This window comes from Microtus oregoni, unplaced genomic scaffold, assembly GCF_018167655.1.
Source record: "Microtus oregoni isolate MIOR12 unplaced genomic scaffold, Mior012 000027F_ref0000203, whole genome shotgun sequence".
Classification (NCBI taxonomy): Eukaryota; Metazoa; Chordata; class Mammalia; order Rodentia; family Cricetidae; genus Microtus; species Microtus oregoni.
The window spans coordinates 2,734,423-2,758,253 of record NW_024543086.1 but is presented as its reverse complement, the minus strand read 5'-3'; the positions used below and the strand labels follow the sequence as shown (position 1 = coordinate 2,758,253).

The 23,831-nt window shown below is 44.8% G+C and overlaps 1 protein-coding gene across 3 annotated transcripts in view; it reads right to left on the bottom strand.

Annotated features, from left to right (window-relative positions):
• Itk (IL2 inducible T cell kinase) overlaps positions 1-23,831 on the bottom strand; it is a 62,342-nt gene continuing 38,511 nt past the window's right edge. For all 3 annotated transcript variants that reach the window (XM_041676237.1, XM_041676235.1, XM_041676236.1), the window contains exons 8-17: positions 22,341-22,395; positions 17,044-17,126; positions 15,608-15,738; positions 15,146-15,220; positions 12,903-13,074; positions 11,350-11,566; positions 9,989-10,053; positions 9,785-9,903; positions 6,850-7,007; positions 1-311 (exon numbers count right to left, since the gene is read on the bottom strand). In XM_041676237.1, coding sequence (XP_041532171.1) covers positions 240-311; positions 6,850-7,007; positions 9,785-9,903; positions 9,989-10,053; positions 11,350-11,566; positions 12,903-13,074; positions 15,146-15,220; positions 15,608-15,738; positions 17,044-17,126; positions 22,341-22,395 — 1,147 coding nt within the window. In that variant the 3' untranslated portion in view covers positions 1-239. The remainder of the gene's footprint in view (positions 312-6,849; positions 7,008-9,784; positions 9,904-9,988; positions 10,054-11,349; positions 11,567-12,902; positions 13,075-15,145; positions 15,221-15,607; positions 15,739-17,043; positions 17,127-22,340; positions 22,396-23,831) is intronic.

The window sequence follows — 23,831 nt, the reverse complement described above, 5'->3', positions numbered from 1 at the left end:
ATGACAGAGGCTGGGGTGTTGGGCACAGCAGCACGGTTACTGCTGTAGCCCAGTCTTTGGCCCAGTGGCTGGCCCTCCAGTTTCTTCTAGGATGCTGCAGTCACAGTTGCGTAGGGGCTGGCACCATGGTCCAGGCACCGGTGCGGGGTCCTGGGCTGCTGGCAGCTTTTAATGCTCTGTAAAAAGGACACTGTTCCTTCGCTCAGGATACACGGCTGTGGCTGGTCAACGAATCCCTGCTAAAGTCCAGATTCTGCGATTTCAGCCAGCTGATTTAACAGCTGGGAGAAAGGTGGACGGTCCTCTGGTTTCTGCAGAGTAACAAAGAGAGCTCTGTGAGTTCCCTATACCTGTGTGTCCTGCCTAAGTGCAAAGCAGATCCGAATCCAATAGCAGCATCTGCCCTAAAGTCTTCCCACATGGGCTGTCTTGGAGGAAGGATGTTCTTACTGTCCATAACAGAGAGTCTGAGACCAGGCGGCCTAGTTTTAAATTCCGTAGTCACTTCTTTACTACCTGATCTACAGATTCAGTGCAACGTGAACCAAAGCTCCCAGCAAGTGATTCTGTGGTGGCCAAGAGCTGACTGTGAAATGTATGTGGAGAGGCAAAACTCTCAGGGGACTAAGACATACTAATTAGAACTAATACTAATGACGGCAAAGAAAAGTAGAGCGGGGACTGAGACCACCCAAGCTCAGGGCTTCCTCTGAAGTCAGAGGATTCGTGATAGTGTGACGGATAAGCAGTGGATCAGGCAGGAGAACAGAGGGCCTAGAAACAGACCAGGGACACGGCAAGTAGACATGGGAAGAATGGAGGGACAACAGACAGTGCTGTAACGGCACACCCTACAGGACCAGCAGACCCTAGTCTAAGATGGGCCTGAATGTGAAAGGTGGAACTATAAGACAAATGATTGGGAGAGGGAAATGGGTGAAACGGGGGAGGCAGCCTTGACTGGGGATGGGAGAGAGAACGTCAACTGTGAATAATGCTGAGGATGTCTGGAAAGGGTCATCAGAAATAATATCATTCATTTACCTAAAATTATATGCAATGCATATAAGTCTGTTTGTATGCATATATGAAGTATATGTATAAATGACGTGATACCACTTGGTAATACCTCTTGGTATATAGCATAAATGAAGTAATACCACTTGGCCTGACAGTACTCCCCCCATCCTCACCATGAGCCATAGACTACCTAACAAAAACCAGGCATGAGAAACTCCTTATAGAGTTGCTGCTTATGGGAAGCCAAGAGACTCCCCAAACAATCTAGACTTGCTGTTGCCCTCAGTTGCCTCCCAGAGGCTGAAGGCAAGTGCCTATTGCTAAGACACCACGCCCTCTGGATACAAGGCCTTGAGGAGCCAAGCTGGATCTGCCTTGAAAGCCTCCTCCCTCAGGTCTAGCTTTCATTATACTGAAAGGCGCTATGCAGTCTTCCAAGGGAGGGTGGCAACTGACAGTCCTACCCATTTGGGATGCCTACAAACAACACCAACGGTGAGCATGGCACGATAACCCTATGGGTGCAATAGTGGCACTCATAACCTGGCAGTAACCACCAGCTCTATTAGACTTAAAGATGACTCATCAGGAGGGAAACCACACCTGGAAATTTGCCCAACTACCTGGAGCTAGTGACGTCATAGACCTTAGAGAAGAAACTACTACTGTCACCTTATTAAACCAATTTAATTCCTAACTGCGTTCTAAATATCGATCTTTATACCCACAGGTAAGTATAGCTTTTACTCCTCATAAACATCAAAATCAGGAACATCCATTTTCAACAGACGGAGGCCTTTACAGAAAGTCACAAGTGGTCAAATGCAGGGAACAAGTGTATAGCCCCAACTAACACACCCATAACACAAGTCAGAAACATTGTGGAGGGGGATCAATAAGAGACAGAGGACCAGAAAAATCTGCTATGAGAGTGTGTCTTTTAGAAATGGCAGGGAAGCTTTCCCCATGGTACTTCAACAATATGGCTGCCTCAACAAGATCTGCAGAAGTACACCATCAACAGACCTGCTAACATGGCAGGGGAGAATCTGACAGGACAGCACCCTAGACTGGGAACCACGGGCAATTAAGGGATGCTGAGAGTGGGAGAAGTAGTCCTCCCCAGGGAGGAGCCCCATAGGCAGTTTTCCAAGGCCACGTGGTCATCTCTGAAATCTTATACATATAAGCAGCATTAAGTGGAATGAATATGTTTTGTTTGTATATTTACTCACACTTGTGTGTGAGTGTAGCAATCGCATTTTTTAAAAAGCCCACGCTTTTGAGAGGGAGCAAAGGGGGAGGAGGCATGGAAGGGACTGGAGGGAGGAAAAGGAAGGAGAAATATGATGCAATAAGTTTTTAATTAAAAAATACAAAATTAATAAAATTAAATTTTCATAAAATCATCTCGGAAGAGATCTGGGTTTTGTGATGAGTTGTGAGCTATAACTTCAAGGTGTGAGTCATGGAAAAAAATGATGCTGAACTTGGTTAAAACTGGAAAACTTCTGTGAGAGATGCTCTCAAGAGGGCCAGTGAGATGGCTCAGCAGCAAAGGCACTTGCCACCAAGCCTGACAATCTGAGTTCAATCCCTGGGACCCACAGGGGCAAGGTGAGAACTAACTCCTGCAAATTGTCTTCTGACCTCCATGGGTACATACTAACAGTATATGCCCTCTCCCCCATTCCTGCATACATATAGGCACAAAATAAATAAAAATAATTTAAGTGGTATCAGTAAGGGTTGAAGAGATGGACCAATGGTTAGGAGCACTTGCTGGGATCCAGGTCTGATTCCCAGCATCCACATGCAGCTCACAATCATCAGTAACTACAGTCCTAGGGGATCTGATGCCCACTTCTGTCCTCTGTGAAAACTGTATGCACATGGCACACAGACACATGCGCAGGCACAAACATAAATTTTTTTTAAATAAAAAATTGAAGACATTAGCAAGAGAATGAAAAATAAACTGTAGGCCTGGAGAAAATATTTGCAAAACATATAATGATAGGGAACTTTTTAAAATCAGCTATATGGAATAAACAACCCTGCTGAATGGTGGGTAAAAATCTGAGCAGGCATTTCGTTGAGAATATTAGAGGTGGGAAATAAACATGAAAAGATATCCAACATGACAAGCCATTGATAAATGTCAATCCAGACAACAGGAAACAAAATTCTACCCCTCCTCTGTAAGAAGGGTGGATATCAACACAACCAGTACTGATGTATATAAGAAGCATCATGACTGAGTATGGTGACACACATCTTTAATCCCTTTGCTTAGAAGGCAGAAGCAGAGGCAGGTGGATCTCTGTGAGTTCAAGGTTAGGTAGTCTATATAGTGAGTTTCAGGACAGTTAGGGCTACATAGTGCCAAACCAAACCTAACCAAACCAAACCAAACCAAACCAAACCTAACCAAACCAAACCAAAACAAAATGCACCAGAATCACTCATCACTGGTAAGAACACAAAAAGGAAAACCTGGTGGTGTTTCACAAAACTAGCCTTACTGTGCAGGCCCACAAAATGGGGTCCGTTCCACCTTGACTGAAGGTCAGATAGCTAAGCCTACTCTTGCTCTTTCAAAGTTATTGACAAGAAGTCTGACTTAAGGAATGGCTACAAACAAGGTATCTCCACCTAGGGTGTGGTTACTTGGTGTTTTGGCTATTAAGATGACCCAAAGAGGTGGATCCACTCCACACTGACCAAAAGTCAGAAAATTCCACTCTATTCCTGCTCCTTCATTTTTAAGACAGGCGGTTTGACCCTGGGAGTGGTTGCCTACAGGATACTTGGTCTAAGGTGTTGTTGCAGCACATCCTGCCTAAAGCATCAGAATGCTTAACTCAGGAAATAGTTGCTTGATATTTCAAGTAATGAAGCAAGTAATTGTTCTGTTTGTCCTTTGTGTGATGTTAAAGCAGTCTTTTACCTTCTTCCCCTCTTTTTGGATTGGGGTACATAAGTGTGTGGAAAATAAATGTGGGTGTATTCAGGATTCAGGATTCACTGGGTTGCCCTCCTGGTACTATTCTATATTACTATCTTTTCATATCTCTGTTTCTCTTGCCTAACATTTCTAAACCACAGGCCCATTTCCCTGGAACACAGGAACCCATCGAGGCTGGACCCTCACGTATTACCATTTGATCCAGTGACCACTCCCAGGCATTTACCTAACGGAGTTGAAAATTTATGTATACACATAGATTCACATGAATGGATGCATTTACAGTGAACATTTATAGCAAATTTATGCATAATTGCTGGAAACCAAAAACTTCTAAGATTTCCTTTAGAAAGCACATGAATAAATAAGCTATGGTATGTCTATACAACAGAGTATTACTCAACAATAAAGAATAAATAAACAATAAAATCCAAAAAACACACAAAACAACATTAAATGCATATTACTAGCAGAAGGAGGCTAGTCAGAAAAGGCTACAACTGTATGATTCCAGCTCCAGGACAGACCTGGAAAGGCTGAAACTGTCGACAGTAAAATGATCAATAGTTGCCAGGGTTTGGGGAGTGAGGGCAGAGACGAACAGGAGAAACAAAGGGGATTTTTAGGACAGCGAAACTATTCTACATGATCATATAATGGTGGGTCTGTGCTATTACGTGTTTGTCAAAGCCCACTGAACCGGGCAGTACCAGCAGTGAACCTTAATCTCTGAACTTTGGTCAACGATGATGGAGCAGCAGGTGTTTATTTAAAAATGATTGTAATGAACCAAATTCTTATGAAGTGCTAGTAAGCAAAGTAAACTGAGGAGGAAGGGAAATATGGGACCTACTCGAGCTGTTTGCTCAGTTCTTCTAGATACACAGAATTCTAAGATCTGTTGGAAAAAAATTAAAAAGATAATTGAGGTGACTATCTTAGAGCAACCCACACCCACACTCTTGGGTGTGTCCTTCCTGAGTACCCTCTCCTCCATGTAACGTGTGTGCATAAGATCTACGTTAAAAGTGTCTTTTCATAAGTTCTGCTTCATAAAACATAGCTAAAAGAGGCTGGGCGGCTGTGGCGCACGCCTTTAATATTAGCACCCAAGAGGCAGAGGCAGGCGGATCTCTGACAATGAGGCCAGCCTGGTCTACATAGCAAGTTTCAGTACAACCAGGACTACACAGAGAAACCCTGTCTCAAAAACTGCTCCCCCAATTAGCCTAAAAAGAAAAAAAAAAGCATTGCCAAGTAACCATCAGGTATCATTATTCCTTCAGTGTTCAAGATTTTTTTTCAGTGAATAGGATTTCTTCTGTGTTCTTGCTTGTATCTTTCATTGCTTATGTTATAAACTCTCTGTGAACTTATGGATTAAGCATTACTTAGTAGTCTTGTAAGTCAAAGAAAGGAGGTTTGGAGGTTTTTTTTTTTTTTTGCTTTTTATCATGGTTAATGGTAAGAAACAACTGTTAAGACTAAGGTTTTTCTTGAGGCTACTAGACTTTTTGAGATTCTGTCTTATTGAGGGTCTTTAAAAAATTATCCCACTCTAATCTACATGGGAAGCAGAAAAAGACAAGATCTCCTGAGTAAATTGGGAGCAGTGGGGATCATGGAAGAGGGCAGGAGGGGAGAGGAAGGGAGGGGAGCGGAGAAAAATATATAGCTCAATAAAAACAATAAAAAAGGTAAAATATAAAGTGCAGAGAAAAAACTATTAGGCTTTCTAAAACTAAATAAATATTTCCTTTTATGAAAGGTAAAAATAAATTTTAAAAAGGAATCAAACAAGGGCTGGAGAGATGTCTCAGAGCTTAAGAGCACTGGCTGCTCTTCCAGAGGTCCTGAGTTCAATTCCCAGCAACCACATGGTGACTCACAACCACCTGTAATGGCACCTTCTTCTGACCTGCAGGCATACATGCAGACAGAATACTGTATACATAATAAATAAATAAATCTTAAAAAATTAAACAAACAAAAATTTATCCCACTTAGGGGTACATGTTCAAAGAAAATGATGTCAGTATATTAAAGAAATACATGCTTGCCAGTGTTTTTGGTTGCATATTTCACAATAGCTAAGATGGAGTATCCACTTGGGTATCCATCAACAGAACTTTGGTCAGCACGATGAACTGATAAGATATATACATAAATATATATGTACATATAAACATGTGTGTGCGCATGTATATATATATATACAAATACATATATACTTATAGATGAGTATATGTGTGTGTACACATAGATATGACGGCACTTTATTCGGTGAAGAAGAATGAACCCTTGTCATTGGTTGCAATGTAGGTGAATCTGGAGGATATTACATCAAGTGAAAGGTGAGACCCAGGAAGAAGCTCATACTCTCTGTCACATGTAAAGCTAAGAAAAGCCAATGTGAAAGTGGAAAAGTGGTTCTCAGAGCCTGGGAAGCTGTGAGGAAAGAGACATGAAAAGGTGGTTAATAAGCACCAAAATACTGTCCAATAAAGGAGAAAGTTCTCGATTTGGACGGCCCAGTGGGAGGCTGCAGCCCACTAGCTGTGTTTTATGAGTGGCAGAAGAGAAGAGCTCACAGGCTCCAAGGATGACATAATGGTGGGAAGAAATGACATGGATTCTATCACCCCCACGCTCAGTACACATAGATCACATATTAAAGTATCATACTGTACACCATATGGATATATAATGAAGACCTAATTACACATATACACAGATACAACTTCCTGCCTGTTTACTGTGGTCGCCCTTGGTCCTCATCCTCCTAGGACATCCTTTCCCTTGAGATGCAGGCCCTGAAAATGTGTGTGATGATACAGGGGGGGATGACCTCGTGTACTGACCTCCTTCCAGCAATGGTTCATGATCTGGTAGATGTGAGAGGAGGCCAGGCGGGGCTTGTATAACCGAAAGCCAGTGCTGATGTCTTCCACCACCTCTGAGTTGCTCCGGTTTTCATATGGGATTTTACCCTCACTGAAGACTTCCCACATGAGCACACCTAGAACAACAGTGAGCAGAACAACAGCTCATGGCAAAGGGCACATGTACCGAAGAGACTCATCTAAAAATGACGGAGTCCTTGGAGTTAGCGTCCAAGTCCACTCGGTAGACATCTAGAGGTTCAGTATCCGGCCCATGAGGCTTATCGGGCTTCCTCTTAACATTTTTTTTTTTCATTGATTGATTCACTTCTATTTTAAAGGCTTTATTTTTTACTTATGCGTCTGAGTATGTGTTTGTATGAATATATGTCGTGTGTGTAGGTGCTTGAGGAGTCTAGAAGAGGCCACCAGATCTTCTGGAGAGGTTGTGAGGTGTATGTGAAACAAATTCATGTCCAGGCTTGGGTTCCATTTCCAAGCTCTCTCTCCCTTTACTCCCCTCTCTCCATCGCTATAAATGCACACACAGATATGCAAATATCCCAGAATCTAAAGTCTAAGCCGTTCTTGGTGTCAGGCATTTCATCTGTGGAATCTTAACTTGTACTGTAGAGAGTGAGGAGAACTTACCTTCTGGTGGTAAGTCTCCCTACATCTGCCCCAGCTTTGTCTTTAACAGTACTGATAGATCACGACCTCCCAGGAGGAAGGGAGGTTACTGATGTCCTAACCAGAGATCTGCAAGACGCGTAAGTCCAGAGGACTGTGGGATGGAGTGTCCCCAAGTCTCATTGCCAAACACCCAAATAAGAATCGGCTCCTAAACTTCTTCAAATGGCAGACTTCTGAACCCCATCCTACAACCCTCCTCCTAGGGTCACTTTTCAGTGCCCGAGGACCTGAAAATTCAGACTCTACTTCAGTATTCCAAGATGCCAGGATTTCTAGTGGGGTGTCTTCTGAAAGCGAGCTGTTGTGCTGGAACACAGCTCGGGGTGACTGCTTTATTATAAGCCTTCTGAACATGGATGAGGCATGGTTCATACAGGCTACAGACTTCTTCAAGAAGTCAATTGTGGTAAAAAGCAGAGACTTTATCTATGACAAAGCCCATTGGGCTGAGGCAGGCAGGAGGCTCTCCGGTCGCAAGGTTGCTGCGGTTTGTGCATGCCGCTACAAATTTCTTTCCCTTCTTTCTTTTTTTCCTCTTTCCCTCCCCCTCCCTCTATATTCCCTTCACCCTCTTTCCCTCCTTTCTTTCCTCCCTCCCTTCTCTCTGTGTCACCCTGGCTGTCCTGGAACTCACTGTGCAGATGCCCCTGTCTCTAGGGAGCTGGGACTAAAGTCCTGCGCCACCATGCTCGGGTGATGCAACCTGTTTCTAATCTTCCCCTATCTGTCTATCAACCTCATGCCTGGATTCCCTTCAGGAAGGGAGTTATTTTAAACAAATCTTCTGGAGAGCAGCAGAACATCCCCCGGCTGATGTGCTATGATGTCACAGGCTCCATTCTGAGTCTGCAGGTGGAGGTGCAAGTATGGCTGGCACTCTAAGCATCTTTGGGAGGCCCCTCCTTGGCAGTGTCAGTAGCTCCATTAGCCATGGAGAGATGAACACACACTGTCCCTAGCTGTCCTCCACACTTGTGGACAGTTGTGCAAAGATGATGCCAGAACAATCTCCCCCGGGGTTCATTCTGTAATTCTACCAGTTAAGAGAGTAATGGCCAAGCATGGAGATGGGGTTGGATTAAAGAATAAATCAGAAAGATTCATAATTAACAAGTTCTGGGCTCTTGGGAATGGGTATTCTACAGTGTGAAGAAATTCCTATCATTGATTCTTATCTTGAGATATCTGACTAGACAGCATCTCCTTTGCTTATACCACTGAGGTTTGTGCCCTAGTAAACCTTTCCTACAGAATGGCATGGTCAACCTAAAGATATTTCTCTCCAAAGTTCCCTCTTTATGGTTATCATACCACAGAGGTTATTTGCTGCATTTTCATGCACACTTTTACATGCAAAAATTATGACTTAGGCAGACATCAAATCCAGCAAGTCACTTAGCCTTTCTCACATGGTGACACCATCCATCCATCCATCCATCCACCCACCCATCCGTCCACCTACCCAAGACTTTTAGAACAGTTACTAACTTAGTAACTCCTGCTCTCTGGATGTAGTGAGGTTTTTACACATTCCGGTTCCTGTCAGGAACACAGTGTCATGAATATTTGAATGGACACATTTGTTCAAGAGTCACCTCCTAGAAAGGCCTTTCCAGACCATGCTAGTTACAAACAGACCCTTCCTCCAGCCTAAATACTCTCTGTACGGTTGCTGTTGTATTTGATTCCCAGCACTGGCCAAGACCAATGTGACTGGATCTTCTAACTGCTACCTTGTGTGATAGCTGCCTGTCTCCTCAAAAGTTTTGCTTCAAGAGAACAGAAGCCTCTTCTGCCTTCTGTCCTCCTGCTCCTCAGCACCTTGAGTAGCCCTGGGATCGAATGCTCAGCAGACCACTGTAGAGTAACAGATGCTGACTAGGATCAAGTGTGGGAATGCGATGCTGGCACAGCATGGTCCTACTTCCACAGGCTTCATATCCTAATCTCTGGACTACTCCAGCCTCCCAGCTCACAGAAGTTACTACGGGACACTTTTTCTCCACTGTGATCTTTAATTTCTTTGCTGTTTCAAAGCTCTCTAGAAACAAATGCAATAATTATAGCCCATTTGAACATTCAAGGCTGACCTCACACGGGCCCTCAGTAGGTTCTTTCTCTGTTCAGGGCCCAGAACAAAGTAGAATTGTTTGCCTTTGAGAAAGAAACAGATGGTCCACAGATCCAGATTGCACAGGGGTGGGCTGAGGAGGACACTCACCAAATGACCACACATCCGACTTGCTGCTATAGCGACTTAAAAAGAACACTTCTGGAGATGCCCACTTCACTGGGAATTTGGTGCCCGTGGAGCTGGTATATTGATCATCAAGGACGAACCTGGGAAGGGGCAGGGATGAGGTCAGAACACTCCAGGGCTGAGTGTTACTCCTGAGAGTCTGCTGACACCACATCCCTGTGTTACCTCGTCATCCCAAAGTCGGACACCTTGATGACTTGGTTTTCTCCCACCAAACAGTTTCTGGCGGCCTAGAGGAGAGACAGGTAGGCAAAAGAGAGATGAAGCTGTGGGTGGACAGCTAGTAGCAGAAGAGTTTCCCATTGTTAGTGTTTGCTGTGTTGCTGTACAAAGGCACTGCAGAGCCGGGCAGAGATCAAGCATCAGCAGAACGCTGCTGAGCTAGCAGGAAATCCAGCCAGTTAGCTGAATGTGCAAGCCCCTTTGCCAGGATGAGGAATTTATCTTCCTTCCCACTTATTAGAGAAATCCAGTGTTGTCCAGCTAGTGGTTCACTGGAATGCAGCCTGACGCAGAAGGCGATGCTGATCCTGGCTGACTGCAGTGCCTCCCAAGTGATCAGCACCAAAGTGTTCAGAAGCTAATCCTCTTAAAATTGCCCTAAATAGGGGAGGACTGGCCAATGGGCCACTGGCATCATCCCAGAGTATAGTCTTGGAAGAGCCCTGGGAGACACTTAAAAGTGTCTCCATATTCACCTGGAGAGTCACATTCATGATCCCCCACCACCAGAGGTTTCCAGGCTGTCTCTCAGGTTATCTAGTACAATTTCAGTGGAGAAACTGTGCTTAGGCCCAAGTGCCCATCAGTGAGAGAAGGTGTAAAGAAAAGGTAGTGTGTACAGACTCGGGGGAGAGGGGTTATTCAGTCATAAGGAGGGATGGAGGGTTTTAGTTGCTGAAAAGTGGGACAGAACTGGGGATCGCCAGGTTAAGAGGACTAGCTACCCTTAAGGACAAATAGCATGTGTTGTTGCTGTTTTTATAATCTCACACAAGGGATCTAGATGAAGAAATAAATAAAATGTGCAGGTAGGAACAGAACTATTTGTGAAGGAGAGGGGTAGCCAGTGAGACCAGGGACAAAAGATGCCACGGGGGAGCTGAATACGATCAAATCATATGACACACTCAGAGGAAAGGTGTAAGCAGACCCATTGCTTTGTAAATTAACAAATGTAAATATTATGTTTTACAAAGTAAAACTGTCTTTGCCCTTTCCTTCATTTTTCCAGGGGGAAACTGAGGCACGGGGAAGCTAATAAGGACTGGTTGGAAGTTCCGCTTTGGAAAAATGTGAGCTGAAACACTGAGTGTATGTTAGAAGAAGGGCTGAGGTGCAGTTCATATCTGAGCACTCGGGAAACACTTCCCTACTAGGAACCTCCTGAAGCTGGGAGGAAGGACAGCCCCATGGGGCAAGTCACTTAGGAACGCTCTCTCTCTAGGTCTTGCTGTACTACATTTCAGGGGAAGATGTTCCTTTATCTGTCCTTGCAGGCGTTGGCTCCGTGCACGTGCTCATACCAGGTCTCTGTGGATGAAGCACGCCGTTTCCAGGTAGGCCATGCCCTCACACACATCCAGGCACATGCCCAGCAGGGTCTCTGCCGCAAAGAGGCCCCTCTGACTTCGCAGGTAATCTGACAAGCAGCCGTGTTCCATGAACTCGAACACCAGGCAGATGGGGGCTTGTTCCAGGCACACCCCATAGAGCTGGACCAGTTTGGGATGAGAGAGTTTCCTGGAAGAAAAAAGGCAAGAGATGTGATGACCAGGATTTAGTCTTCCAAAAGTGCTGAACATATTATGGCATCCAGCTCACGGTTCTGAGAATGGAAACAAACTCCAAACTCAAACCAAAGATGGTCATGAAGCCAAGGGCTGAGGACAGGGAGTCAGGTAGTATGAATGAAGATGGACAGACGCCAGTGTGTGCCTGAGGAGAGATGGGTAGGAGAGGAGAATAAAGGTCCAGACCACAGAGCAGGTCCTCTAGATCATGCTCAAGTGTACCCCCTTCCCATGTGTGTGTGCGTGTGCTGTATGTATGTATGTATGTATGAATGTGTGTATGTGTGTGTAGGCCAAGGGTCAAGCATGGGTGTTCTTGTGACACTGTCAATCTTTCCTTTTTAACTTTTTTCTTCTTTTGAAAATAGATTTTTTTTCTCACAATATATCCTGATTACAGTTTTTCTTCTCTCTACTCCCCCATATTCTTTCGTACCTACCCTCCCATCAGGGTCCACTCCCTTTCTGTCTTTCACTAGGGGATAACATTAAAATATTATATAACAATCGAAAACTAACATTAAAGTTAGACAAGACACAAACAGGAAGGAAAGGGCCTAAGTAAGAATCAGAGGCCATTGGTTCACACACCCAGGAATACCATAAAAACACTCAAGTGGAAGCCACAGCATATATACAGAGGATGTGGTGCAGACCCATGCAGGCCCTGGGCTTGCTGCCACAGTCACTGTGAGCTCCTATGAGCTTTGCTCATGTTAATTTAGAGGGCCTTGTTTTCTCTTATAGCAGCAGTATGTACGTGTACCACCTGTGTGTCGTGCTGATCTCTTAGAACTATACAGATGGTAGTGAGCTACAAGTGAAACCACTGAGTCCTCTCTCCAGCCCTCATCTTTTCTTTTTCTGAAAAAGGATCTCACTGACCCAGAACTAGCCAAGTAGGCTAGGCTGGCCAGCAAGCCTGGGATCTGCCTGTCTCTCTTATATCTGTCTCCCCAGCAGTGGGACTCCAAGTACAAGTCACCATACCTAGCTATTTTTTTTTTTTATAACATGGTTTCTGTAGATTGAACTTAGGTCTTGGGGGTTATATAGCAAGCACTTCACCAACTGAGTCCTGATGAGGTTCCCCCCCCCCTCTCTCTCTCTCTTTCTCTCTCTCTCTCTCTCTCTCTCTTTTTTTTCTCTCTCTCTCTCCTCTCTTTTGTTGTTTCCTATGCAGTAGGATTCTACTACTGGGGCCCGATATACATCGGACTGGAGTTTTGTGCACACAGCCCAAAGCCTCCCACACAGGATGCCCGCACACCCCTGCTTTCACTCACATCATGACTTCAGCCTCTTCGATAAAGTCCTCTTCTGACATCGCCCCTTCCTGAATGGTCTTGATGGCCACCTTGTCCTTGTTGAGCCAGTAGCCAAGGTGCACCAGCCCAAATTGTCCACTGCCAATCTCCTGCACAAAAGTGAGCTCTGAGGGGTGGATCACCCACTTCCCTGGAACAGAGAAAGAGAGGGAGGGAGTGGGCAATGAATAGATATAGGACTCTCAGAAATATATACAGTCCTAGCTAGCCTATGGCTACCATATCTCAAAAAATGGTTAATTACTGTAACCTGGGATATGTTTTGGAAACTGCCATAATGTGGGAGTGAGGAGCATGGAAGGAAAAGGAAGATGATGTAAAGTATGGTAAAGAATGTAAATAAAAGGATCATTATAAGGTCCCAACCGCTTTTTTATTTTATTTTTTTCTTTTTCTTTTTTTTCTACACACAATTCTAGTTTATTATGGCAAAGGTGAAAACGCCACCTTTTTATTTAAAATATATATATATATATATATATATATATATATATATATATATATATATATTTCTCTTCAGACAAGAGTCTGGGTCTTATTATGTAGCTCAGAGTGTCCAGAAACTCACCATCTATCCCAGACTGGCCTCAAGCTTGTAATCCTACTGTCTCAGTCTCCAGAGCACACAGAGGCTTACAAATCCCATACCTAAAAATTTTTATTGCCATTTTTGCAGAGGGAATTTCATTTGCAGCTCTTGTTGTTCATTGATTCACTGAGGGTCCCTCTGTGTTCACAGCACTCCGCTAGGATTTGGCCGGAGTGGAGCTGGAAGAGGTGGCTTCAAAGGGGACTTCACAAAGTGAGCTCTTTCTAGCAGGTCCTTTTTTTCCATAAAGATTTCTTTTTAGATTTTCCCTTATGTGTATGTGTGTATGTTAGTGTGAGTGTAAGGCACAGAATGCAGGTTTCTGCAGAGGCCAGGAACAGGGTAGTGGATCTCCTGGAGGGGAGTTCTAAGTCGTTATGAGCCACCAGATGTGGGTGCCAGGAAATGCACTTGGCTCTTGTGGAGGAACAGTAAGCACTGTTACCTTCCCAGCCATGTCTCCAGCCCCAGGACAGGCTCCTCATAAGTGTTTAATAAACAAGTAAAAGGACCTAGGCCTCGATTTTCCTGTTGATAAAATAAGCGGGCTGACCAAATAATCTCTGTGATCTCATCCGGCAGGACACCTTAGAAGTCAACAACACTAGAGAAGCTTTCCTTTCAGAAGGAGGCTAACAATACCTTTTGCTTTCCTGACGCAAGGCCCAGAAACAGCCACGTGCCTATCAAGCCGAGGTATAGACCCCCATCTGCCACACATGCTGCGGGCTGGGTATTAAGAGTCACGGCAGTGTTTCTCCAAGTATTTCCCTGCCCACCTGGGTCAGAATTACCAGGCCACTTGTTAGTAAGGTAGACCCTAAGGCCACACTCTCAGGGAGTGTTCTGATAAGAGCAGGGAGTGCCCCGGCACCAGCATTTTTGATAGATGTTTGGAAAGATTTTGATGCCCACTGAAGTTTGAGAAGCACCAAAGGGTACAAAATAAAGACTAGATTAGTACCCCCTTCAAACAGCACATTTTGGACCAAGGGATGTGAACTGAAATGCCTTTAGGTTCTAGGGAGTTCAACAAGGAGGAAAGGCATTTTGGAGGACAGACATCATAGTAGGACCCATGGCCCTCGGGGTATAGGCTCTACCTAAAGGCATTAAAGCAAACAATTTTTTTCCTGGTGCTGGGGATTGAACTCAGGGCCGGACTCATGCTAGACAAGTGCTCTGTCACTGAGTTAAAGCCCCAGATCTCACACCTTAACATTATATTATGTGAAGACCTCTAGATGCTGAGAGCTCATAGCCCCTGCAGAGGACCCAAAGCCAACAAGTTAGATTATAACAGAGGTTCCAAAAGGCAGAAAACACAGTGCTAGAGGTTTGTTTTCTGAGATTTTCCAATAGCATTTAGTAGAGTACTCTGTATATAGTAGATGCTCAATAAATGCTGCATTAATGAACCGTTCTTTAAAGCCAAAGGACATTGATTTGGTCTTCATAGATGTGTATACACACACATTTCTTACACATTTGCATACGATCGTTATCCTACCATTGCTCCAAGTCATCTAAAGCCTGGAGAACAGTCAGGCTAACGGCAAATCTTCTTAGAATTTGTCCTAGACATTTGGGTATGGGAGCTTGAGCTGCTTACCGTATCTTAGGCCTGCTGTCACTGGGGCTTTCTGCCTCCAGGAGCACACTGGATACCGGAGTCGAGTGACCAAACCTAGGGTGACAGAAAAGTCAAAGGCTGGTTAGGGCTTTGCCATAGCAACTGTTAAGGTTAGATCGCCAGGAATAGAATGATAGGTGAAACAGCTGCTTTCAAATTCCAAAGTTCCACCACGATTTTCACACAGCCCAGTGAGAGGATTCTTAACCACATGACAGAGAGTGACCCGGGGATCTGCAGAGCAGACGTTCCTTCTGGTAGGCAAGGAAGATCTAGGGATTTGGAACTTGGCTGGTTTGCTTCTGCTTATGTTTTTATTTGCATCTCGAGTTACTCTTTATGGCCAGCTTGTGCAGCACGAAGAACCAGGCTGGGACTATGTCACTTCCTCCCTAGTCTCCTTGTGAGAGTCCCCTTCTGGCTCTGTCCCCTAGAACTTACCTCCTCCATTGTACTGGTGATACTTGATGAGGAGAGGGATGGAGTCAAACACGTACTTCTCAGCCACGTAGTACCGCTTCGGGTTGTCATTTGTTTCTTTGATATGATAATGCTTTATACAGGGGTTCTCACTTAAAACAAACGAACATACAGTCATCATCAAGAAGCAATGCTGATGCATAAAGACATGGGTTGGCATTAGGCTCACTGTCCTGGGATGGCAGCTCTCGTCAGGAGGATAGGCACACACTATTTCAAGTGTGTGTATCAGTCTTGGCAGGCTGGCCGTGGTGCTGATGCTGTTTTAAGCACACTGAGGTTGCATCTGAATGTAAGAGGCAACGGTGCTGAGATATGCTGGTGTTGGTAATGCTTCATCCACAGCCACAGAACGTGGGAACAGCACTCTCTGTGCCCTGAGTGCAAATGGAAACCACGCTGGGGTCCTCCATCCCATCCCAGGCTGAATGGCTGACATCAAGCAAACTGACGGCTGATGCTGGTGCGGTGTGAGTTACATGTGTGAGAGAGTTACGTGTGTGCGTGTGAGTGTGTGTGAGTGTGTATGTCTATGTGTGCGCGTGTTTGGGAGAACCCTGTTGATGGGAACACAAACTAGTGCAGCTGCTATCAAGATCAGTATTGAGGTTTCTCCAAAACTAAAGATAGAACTATCACGTGTTCCAGCCACACCATGCTTGGGGGTGGACCAGAAGAACTCTGAGCCAGAATAGCATAGGGGTTTTTGACCACGCATGTCTATGGCTGCACTATTTACAATAGTCAAGATACAGAGTCAGCACAGATGCTCTGCAACAGAGGAGTGGATAAAGAAAATGTGGTTCATATATACACTGAAAATTTATCTAGCTATTAAAAAGAAGAAATTAAAATATTCACAAATGAATAGGTGGAACTGGAAATTATTATGTTAAACAAAATAATCCAGACTCAGAAAGACAAGCACTGAGTGTTTTTTTTCATATGTGGAGTCTAGACAGAACACACACACACGCACACACACATACACACATATCTTTCTGGCACACAGGGTTGTCAACTCTCAATCAAGTAGGTAATTTCACTAGTAGACCAAGAATTGGCATTTGTCTATTTCCTCTTCTAGATGACAACCCTTTCTTTCATTCTATATGTTAACTGACATGCTCACCAAATACAGGGACAAGTATCTGATGTCAGAACTCTGCCATCGGGCCTGGCCATAGCCAAGAAGAGGATCCCGTGTCTACCCAGCTCTGTCTTTTATTAAATCTCTTCAGTTCTGCCCTTGAACTCTGGGCTTTATGTTCACAGGGGCGCTGGCAGAAGCCACACCACTGCTAGTCAGCTCTGCCTGATGCATGGGCAGAGCTTGCTGTGCCTAAACCATCAAACAAAAGCAGCTGTCCTTCTTCGGAGGCAAGTGAGTATCATACCTGATGATGGCCTTGGTGAACACAGAGACTGTGTATGTTCCGGGTGTCCTGGAATCTCGGACCAGGAATGCTCCTTCTTTACCCTGGATTGGGTAGAAAGTGTGAAAGTTTAGTGATCTCAAAAACCAACCTCCTGCACCCAGCTCCATCTTCTTGCTCATGGAAGGAGGAAGCACTGAGTGGCACAGAGCAGACCTTCAGCTGTAGCAGCCACCATCTCAATTACACTTTTGGCAGTTGTTCATGTGATGTCCTACACAGATAGGCAGATACAGGCCCTCTTTCTTACCATTCACCAGGCACTGGACTCATCAGGCATTTCCCAACCCTCTCCACAATGCCCGAGTCCAGTCTGGACGCCATTATCCCCTTTGACAACAAGGACAGCAAAGTGAGTGACAGAGGGAGCAGGTGGCTTTCCCCTGGGTCTGCAGCTAGTGCACAATGGGGTTGGAGTTGGAACTTTGGTGCCATGACCTTTTCTTGCTCGATGATGCTCCAACATCTTCTACACCTGCTGGGGGACAAAACCTATCCTTGAAGCTTGCTAAGTCCCTGGGCAGAGCTTTACTTCTCAGGCGCCTTCCAGAATGCTGATTTCACTGAAGGGCTGGAGGAGAAAGGGCGAGAGGCTAGTGCCGGGAGAGAGGTGGAGAGGGGAGCACCTGACAATTTTGCCCGCTCTGAGGGAATCAGCAGGAGCAAATGAGCATGCCAGTTCATACGTTCTTGATGGGAGCTGAAAAACAAGAACTGTTTTAAGAACCGCACTTTCAGCTCTTCTCCTATCAGTCAGAAACACCTGCGGCTCTTGGTAATTATGACTTACTTAAATTAGACATTTTGAGGGCCGCAAGTGAAGGTCAGAATTGGATAGGAACCTTGCATGGAAGTCTTGTGGTTTATAGACACAGACAACAGGGAAAGTAGAATAACAGAAGCCTCTCCATCCTTCAGTCCGAAAGGAGAATTTTTGCATGAATACACGAACACACGAACACACACACACACACACACACACACACACACAGAGAGAGAGAGAGAGAGAGAGAGAGAGAGAGAGAGAGAGAGAAAGGGAGGGAGAGACAGAGAAGAATACTGATATGCATTCTAATAAGCATTCTGACTACAGATTTGCCTATTGTAGACTTTTTTGTAAATGGAATCATATGTGGTTTTCTGTGAGTGGGTCCTTTCATTTATTACACTGTTTCCGAGGCCCACCTAGGTGGTGACAGGTATAAAGACTTCACTCCTACTTGTGGCTGAGTGATAGTCGAGTGTAGGGACAGACCACGCGTGTTTTCCACTCATCAGCTGATAGTCACCTTCTAGCCGCTGGGAGCAGAGACTTTATGTCTGGATTACTTTGCTTAACAGGTTGCTTGTGGTATTATCCACACATGGGAGGCAGGAGAAACTGTCTTCAGTTTTGACCGTTTGCCTAACAGCGCAGCTTTGGATTGCAGCTGCTTGGAATGTGACGGGTTAAACCTGAGACAGGAAGACGCAGACTTCAAGAGGAGGCAGATTTTATCTGGTTATGTCATTTATTCTAAAGAAAGAAACAGACCAAAAGAGCACCAACTCTCTGAAGAGTATAAACATCTCTTTTATCTAATTAATAATGCCTGGTTGTTTGCGTGGGTGTGACTCTTTCAAAGAAGCGATTGTTTTTCTGTAGACGCGCTGTGATGATAGCAGTCCTCAGCTGCTATGGAGAGGAAGCGCTCTGGAAGCACTAGGGGAAGGAGAGGTGAGGTCACGTGAGGTCTGCAGAGTGTGTCAGGCTCTGCTTCCCTCCAGCACTCCTCCACGGTAGCTGCTGTAGGCGGCCTTGGGTGAAAGCCTCACGGAGTCTCACTTGAGCCGAAGTAGCTAAGAGTTCTGAGGGAAGCATGCACCTTACCACACACTTCCTGCAAGGAGCCGAGAGGTCGCCACAGAAACACCGCCACACAAGAGTGTGGCAGGGGTTACTGACTGGTATCATGTTGCCAGGTGGGGCTTCACTTCCTCTCAACACACTCAAGGTCTCAGTTTGCTTTTTATTGCTTCACTTAGGAAAATACAACGGGAACAATGGAAAAGATGATTTCAAGAGGTGAAGCATGTGTATGGCCCTGGTGGGATAGGAGGAAATAGTAAGTGAAGTACTTCCTTGGACTATCTGGCTGTTTAAAGATACGCCCCTGCATATCTTGAGTGAGGCCATGCCACTGACTTGCTTTCTGAATGTGGCCCCAGTTTATCAGCCTTTAATACAAAGGTGATGGGCCAGGTGGTCTTTAAAGGGAATTCTAGCTATAGCAGCTTGTAGTATTGGTAATTCTAAATGTTTCTTATTAAAAGTACACATGTCAGTTTCCTGACCTGGAAAATGACCTTTTCAAGGCTATTGGGAGACTTAAGCAACAAGCCCGGAATAGTTCCTGGATGTGGATGGACTATTAGGGGTATTAGTTCCCATTATTACCACATGCTGGGGTGTAGCATCTGTTGGAAGCATGCATTACATTGTCTTCATCTGAGACACGTTTTGGTGTGTGTGTCTTTCTGTCCATAGGATTTGAAGGTGACTTTATAGAAGGTAAACTCAAAGAAAAGGTATGTTATTGTCAAAGACAGGGTAATGCTTTGTGGTCTTGTCATGCCCAAGAATGTTTTAAGAATGTCTCTGACATATATCTTTCATTCCGTTATTCAGTCAACACTGCATCTTGGATGGCATCTTGGGGGCACAGGTAAACCTAGGTTAGGCTCCTGTCTAAAGTGTGGGTCACCCAAAGTGTGAGATGCTGCCATAGGCAGATAGTTATGAAATACCTGCTCACAAGGAATTGGTCCTCTCTCTAGATGGGCTAAGACTGAGAGGAAAGGCTGAGTTTGAAGGCCGAGTGCAGACACAACCACTGGAGAAGTGACTTTACACCTCAATGTTTGACCACGAGAAAAAAGAATTCCATCTCACGGCTAGGCAGAGGATTGGATTATTAAAGAAGGTGTTAGCTGAAGACCTGAGAGAACATGCGGGAGATTCTTTCCCATGCTCCTAATCACTTGAGTGGCCCCTGGAGAGGTTCTGACTGGATAGGCCTGGAGTTCAGAAGTTTTATTTTGGGAAGGGGTGTTGATGTTTTATTTTTTTTATGTCTATGAGCATGCTTTTACATGAGTTTATATACAGAAGCCTGCAGAGGCCCTGTGACCAGCCAGGATCCCCTGTGGCCAGCCATATGGGAGCTGGGAATTGAACCTGGATCTTCTGCAAGAACAGTAAGTATTCTTAGCCATCGAGTCATGTCTTTAGGCCTGAGCTTGTATTTCTAAGTTTCCCCAAGGACACGCGTGGTCAGCTAAGTTCCTAGATATGGATACTAGCTTAAAAACACAGAGCAAGCATTGGGTGAACTCACTGCTGCAGCAAGTAGCTTCCGAGTAACTACTTTGTCCTAGATACAGTTTGGGGTAGCTAAGCAAAGTAAAATGGAGAAATACACATACACATACATATACTCTATAACGTGGAAGCTTTAGTTAATAACAGGGAAATGAACATAACCCACCTCTTCCGAGTCAGACACTTGTTAGACAAGAAGACTGAGTACACTGGAGGAACAACATTGTTGAGTCAGAAAGCAAGCACACAGAAAAGTAAGAACGTCTTATCCCATTCTAACTGTCGAGAACCCAGACTGAAGCAGGGAGCCCCCTCTGAAATTTGCCTTCACACTTCCCTAAGAAGGAAGAGAGAATTTGGTAAGTGAATTTAATGTATAGCAAGAAAGAATGTCTCAACTGCATGGGCAAGCAAATATGTTTAAATACCTCAAAAAGTACTGCTCAACCACAGGAATTGCTTTTGTTTGCCATTAATGTGGGCTACTTAAAGCGCTCCACTGTCTTGGCTACAGATGCGGCAGGATGTAATGTAAATGCCCTTGTTTCAACAGCATAATGCAGGGACTTAGTCGTGTGCTCTTTGTAGCTAGTTTTTGTGACTCAAGTTTTACTGTTTACCAGCATTACAGGCTGAGGAATGAGATGAGCTGGCTACATTTGCATCCTAAACCCATCAAGAAAATACAGGAGCAGGGCGGTGGTGGCGCACCCTTTTAATCCCAGCACTCAGGATGCAGAGACAGGTGGATCTCTGTGAGTTTGAGGCCAGTTTGATCTACAAAGTGAGTTCCAGGACAGCCAAGGCTACACAGAGAAACCTGGCCTAAACAAACAAACAAAAAACATGGTTTCTGAGAATTGCTTTTGGAAGTCCTGTTTCTGCAGATCTACCATGGAATCTTAGAATCTGTATTTTTGTTACATTTATTTATTGTGTGTGGGGGGGGACAGGGTGGAACGTATGTACCATGGTATGCATGTAGAGGTCAGAGGACAACTGTGGGAGTCAGGTCTTTCTCTCCATCATTCAGGTCCTGGGTACTGAACTTAGGTTGTTGGTCTTGATAGCAAGATCCTATACCCACTAAGCCATCCCACAGCCCCCTTGAGAATCTGCATTTTAAATACCTGTAGCATGAGGTCTGTTGGGAACCACAGGAAATGGTTAATTGCTGAGAACCAAGGAGAAACAAGCATCCAGGAAGGACTCAGCTCAGGTTCTCTCCCCCTGGGAGAGGGGAATGCTTTCCAACTCTCTGATCTGGGTCTCCCTTCCACTTGCCTCTAGCTCTCCACTGAACCTTGGCTGCCGGTGGGGCCCAGGTGTAATGGCAGTGACTGTGTGCGCACGGCCAGGAGAGTACAGGGGCAGCATCCATGGGGGTAACAGGTCATTGGCACCCAGGCATACTCAGATGCTCAATCTGTCTTTACTGACAAATGGGGTCCAGAAGGCAGAGGAGAAATCCCTAGAGTCACCTTCTCAGTTGATGGCAGAACAGAGGTACCCATCCCACCCATTCTGCTTTCTTTCTTCTCATCCTCCTTTCCCTTAACTCTGAGATCCCAGGGAGAGGTCAGTCCCTCTGCCAGACTGCATGGTCTCGGACAAGACCATGGAGGAGAAAACTGTCCGATTCCTGTAAACTACAGCCCCTTCAGGCAGGAGCTGATCCTGAGACAAAGCAAAGCAGAGCAGTCCTGAGGACACTCTGAGCCAAGCCACTTGGCGGCAACTGTCAGCAGAGACCTGCTACCTCCCCAAGTTTCCTCTCCTATGCCTTCTGACACTAATAGTCCTCAGACATGAAAGCCACCGTAAGTCAACACAAGAATCTACGACAGCAGCAGAACCACAGCATGGCTGGAAACCGTACAATTTGAAGGAGACTCACCGTGTCCAAGAGAAGCTTTTCAGCTTTGTCTCGGCTGGTGTTTTTATTGTACCACCTGGAAGCCAAAAACAAGTTATGTGTCACAGCTTGAAAACTCCATCGCTTATCTACAAAAGATGATGCTGGAAAATCACGTGTTGGTTTTCTGTTTCTACCAGTGCTTTCAAACTCAAAAAGAAAGCCATGATCATTTCCAGGAGAATTTAAAAAAAAAAAAATGAAGCAGGAGTTGGCATAATACTGGTAATTGTTAAAGTAGAGTTTCAGGGCTTACTTTATATTGTGCTTTCTACTTTTATGAAAGTGGGAAAATTTCCATGATAGTGCTGCAGGAAACATTCACCTCCCCCATTTCATACATCAGTGGGTGGCTGTAAGTAGGAGGGTGTTACGCAGCCATAAAAAAAGTTAATAGTGATTTACAAGTTTAGCAAGTATCTTTCAAAAACAGTTGCCATATTTTCTTCTTAAGGCTGGACCTCCAGACTTTGCAAAGTTTGTGAAATTGATGAATGTAATTAATAAATGAAAAAAAAAACAGGAATAATTTTTAAGAATGAAGTTTTGCATGTTCTCAATGCCGAGACTCATCCTGACCATCCTAACAGCTTAGAAAAGAGAAAAGTGTGGATGGGGGAGAAGGGACCCCTCAGGGTTAAAGAGAAGAAAGACAGGAAATGGCTCTGCAGGTTATTCAATGTCCATGCATCTGTGTACCTGCAGGACAGTCTGTAGACCACGTGGATATGCACACATGCAAGTTGGTCAATAGTCCCATATGGTGTGAGCAAACTGACCATGTCTCTCTTTCAGCCCCCTTCCTTGCCCATCCCTTCTCACTCTAGCCATTAAGCGTAGTTTAAAGTATCCAATCGAATTACTGCAACCATAGATAAGATACAAAGAAGCCCAATACGAACAAAAGACTCAGAGCTGTAACCTTCATGCTCCCCAGCACTTGAATAGTAATTCCCTAGAAGCCTGAAGGACATTGGTAAAAGAAGTCTACAGGGTGGTCTCACTTCTGGACCAGAAAGCCTGCAATAAAAGTAGAATGATCATTCTTTGACAATTTGTTTTGGAAATTAATAAATCAGGAGAAGCTCTAGGTGGGGAAGGAATAGTATCTAATAAATTTGTATGGCTACTTGAGGGTATCTAAGAATAAGAGACCCAGGGGATTCCCTTGAGCTTTAAAAACACGGTATGGGAACTGGGCGGTGGTGGCGCATGCCTTTAATCCCAGCACTCGGGAGGCAGAGGCAGGCAGATCTCTGTGAGTTCAAGGCAAGCCTAGTCTACAAGAGCTAGTTCCAGAACAGGCACCAAAACTACAGAGAAACCCTGTCTTTAAAAAATATCAAACAACAACAAAATAAACAAACAAAAAACATAGTATGGCTGAGCAAACTGTACACCTCATGGGCTCCCAGAGATAAGCTGACAGCCGGCAAACATGCTTTGTCCCATCCAAGCTCCAAGCAATGTGTA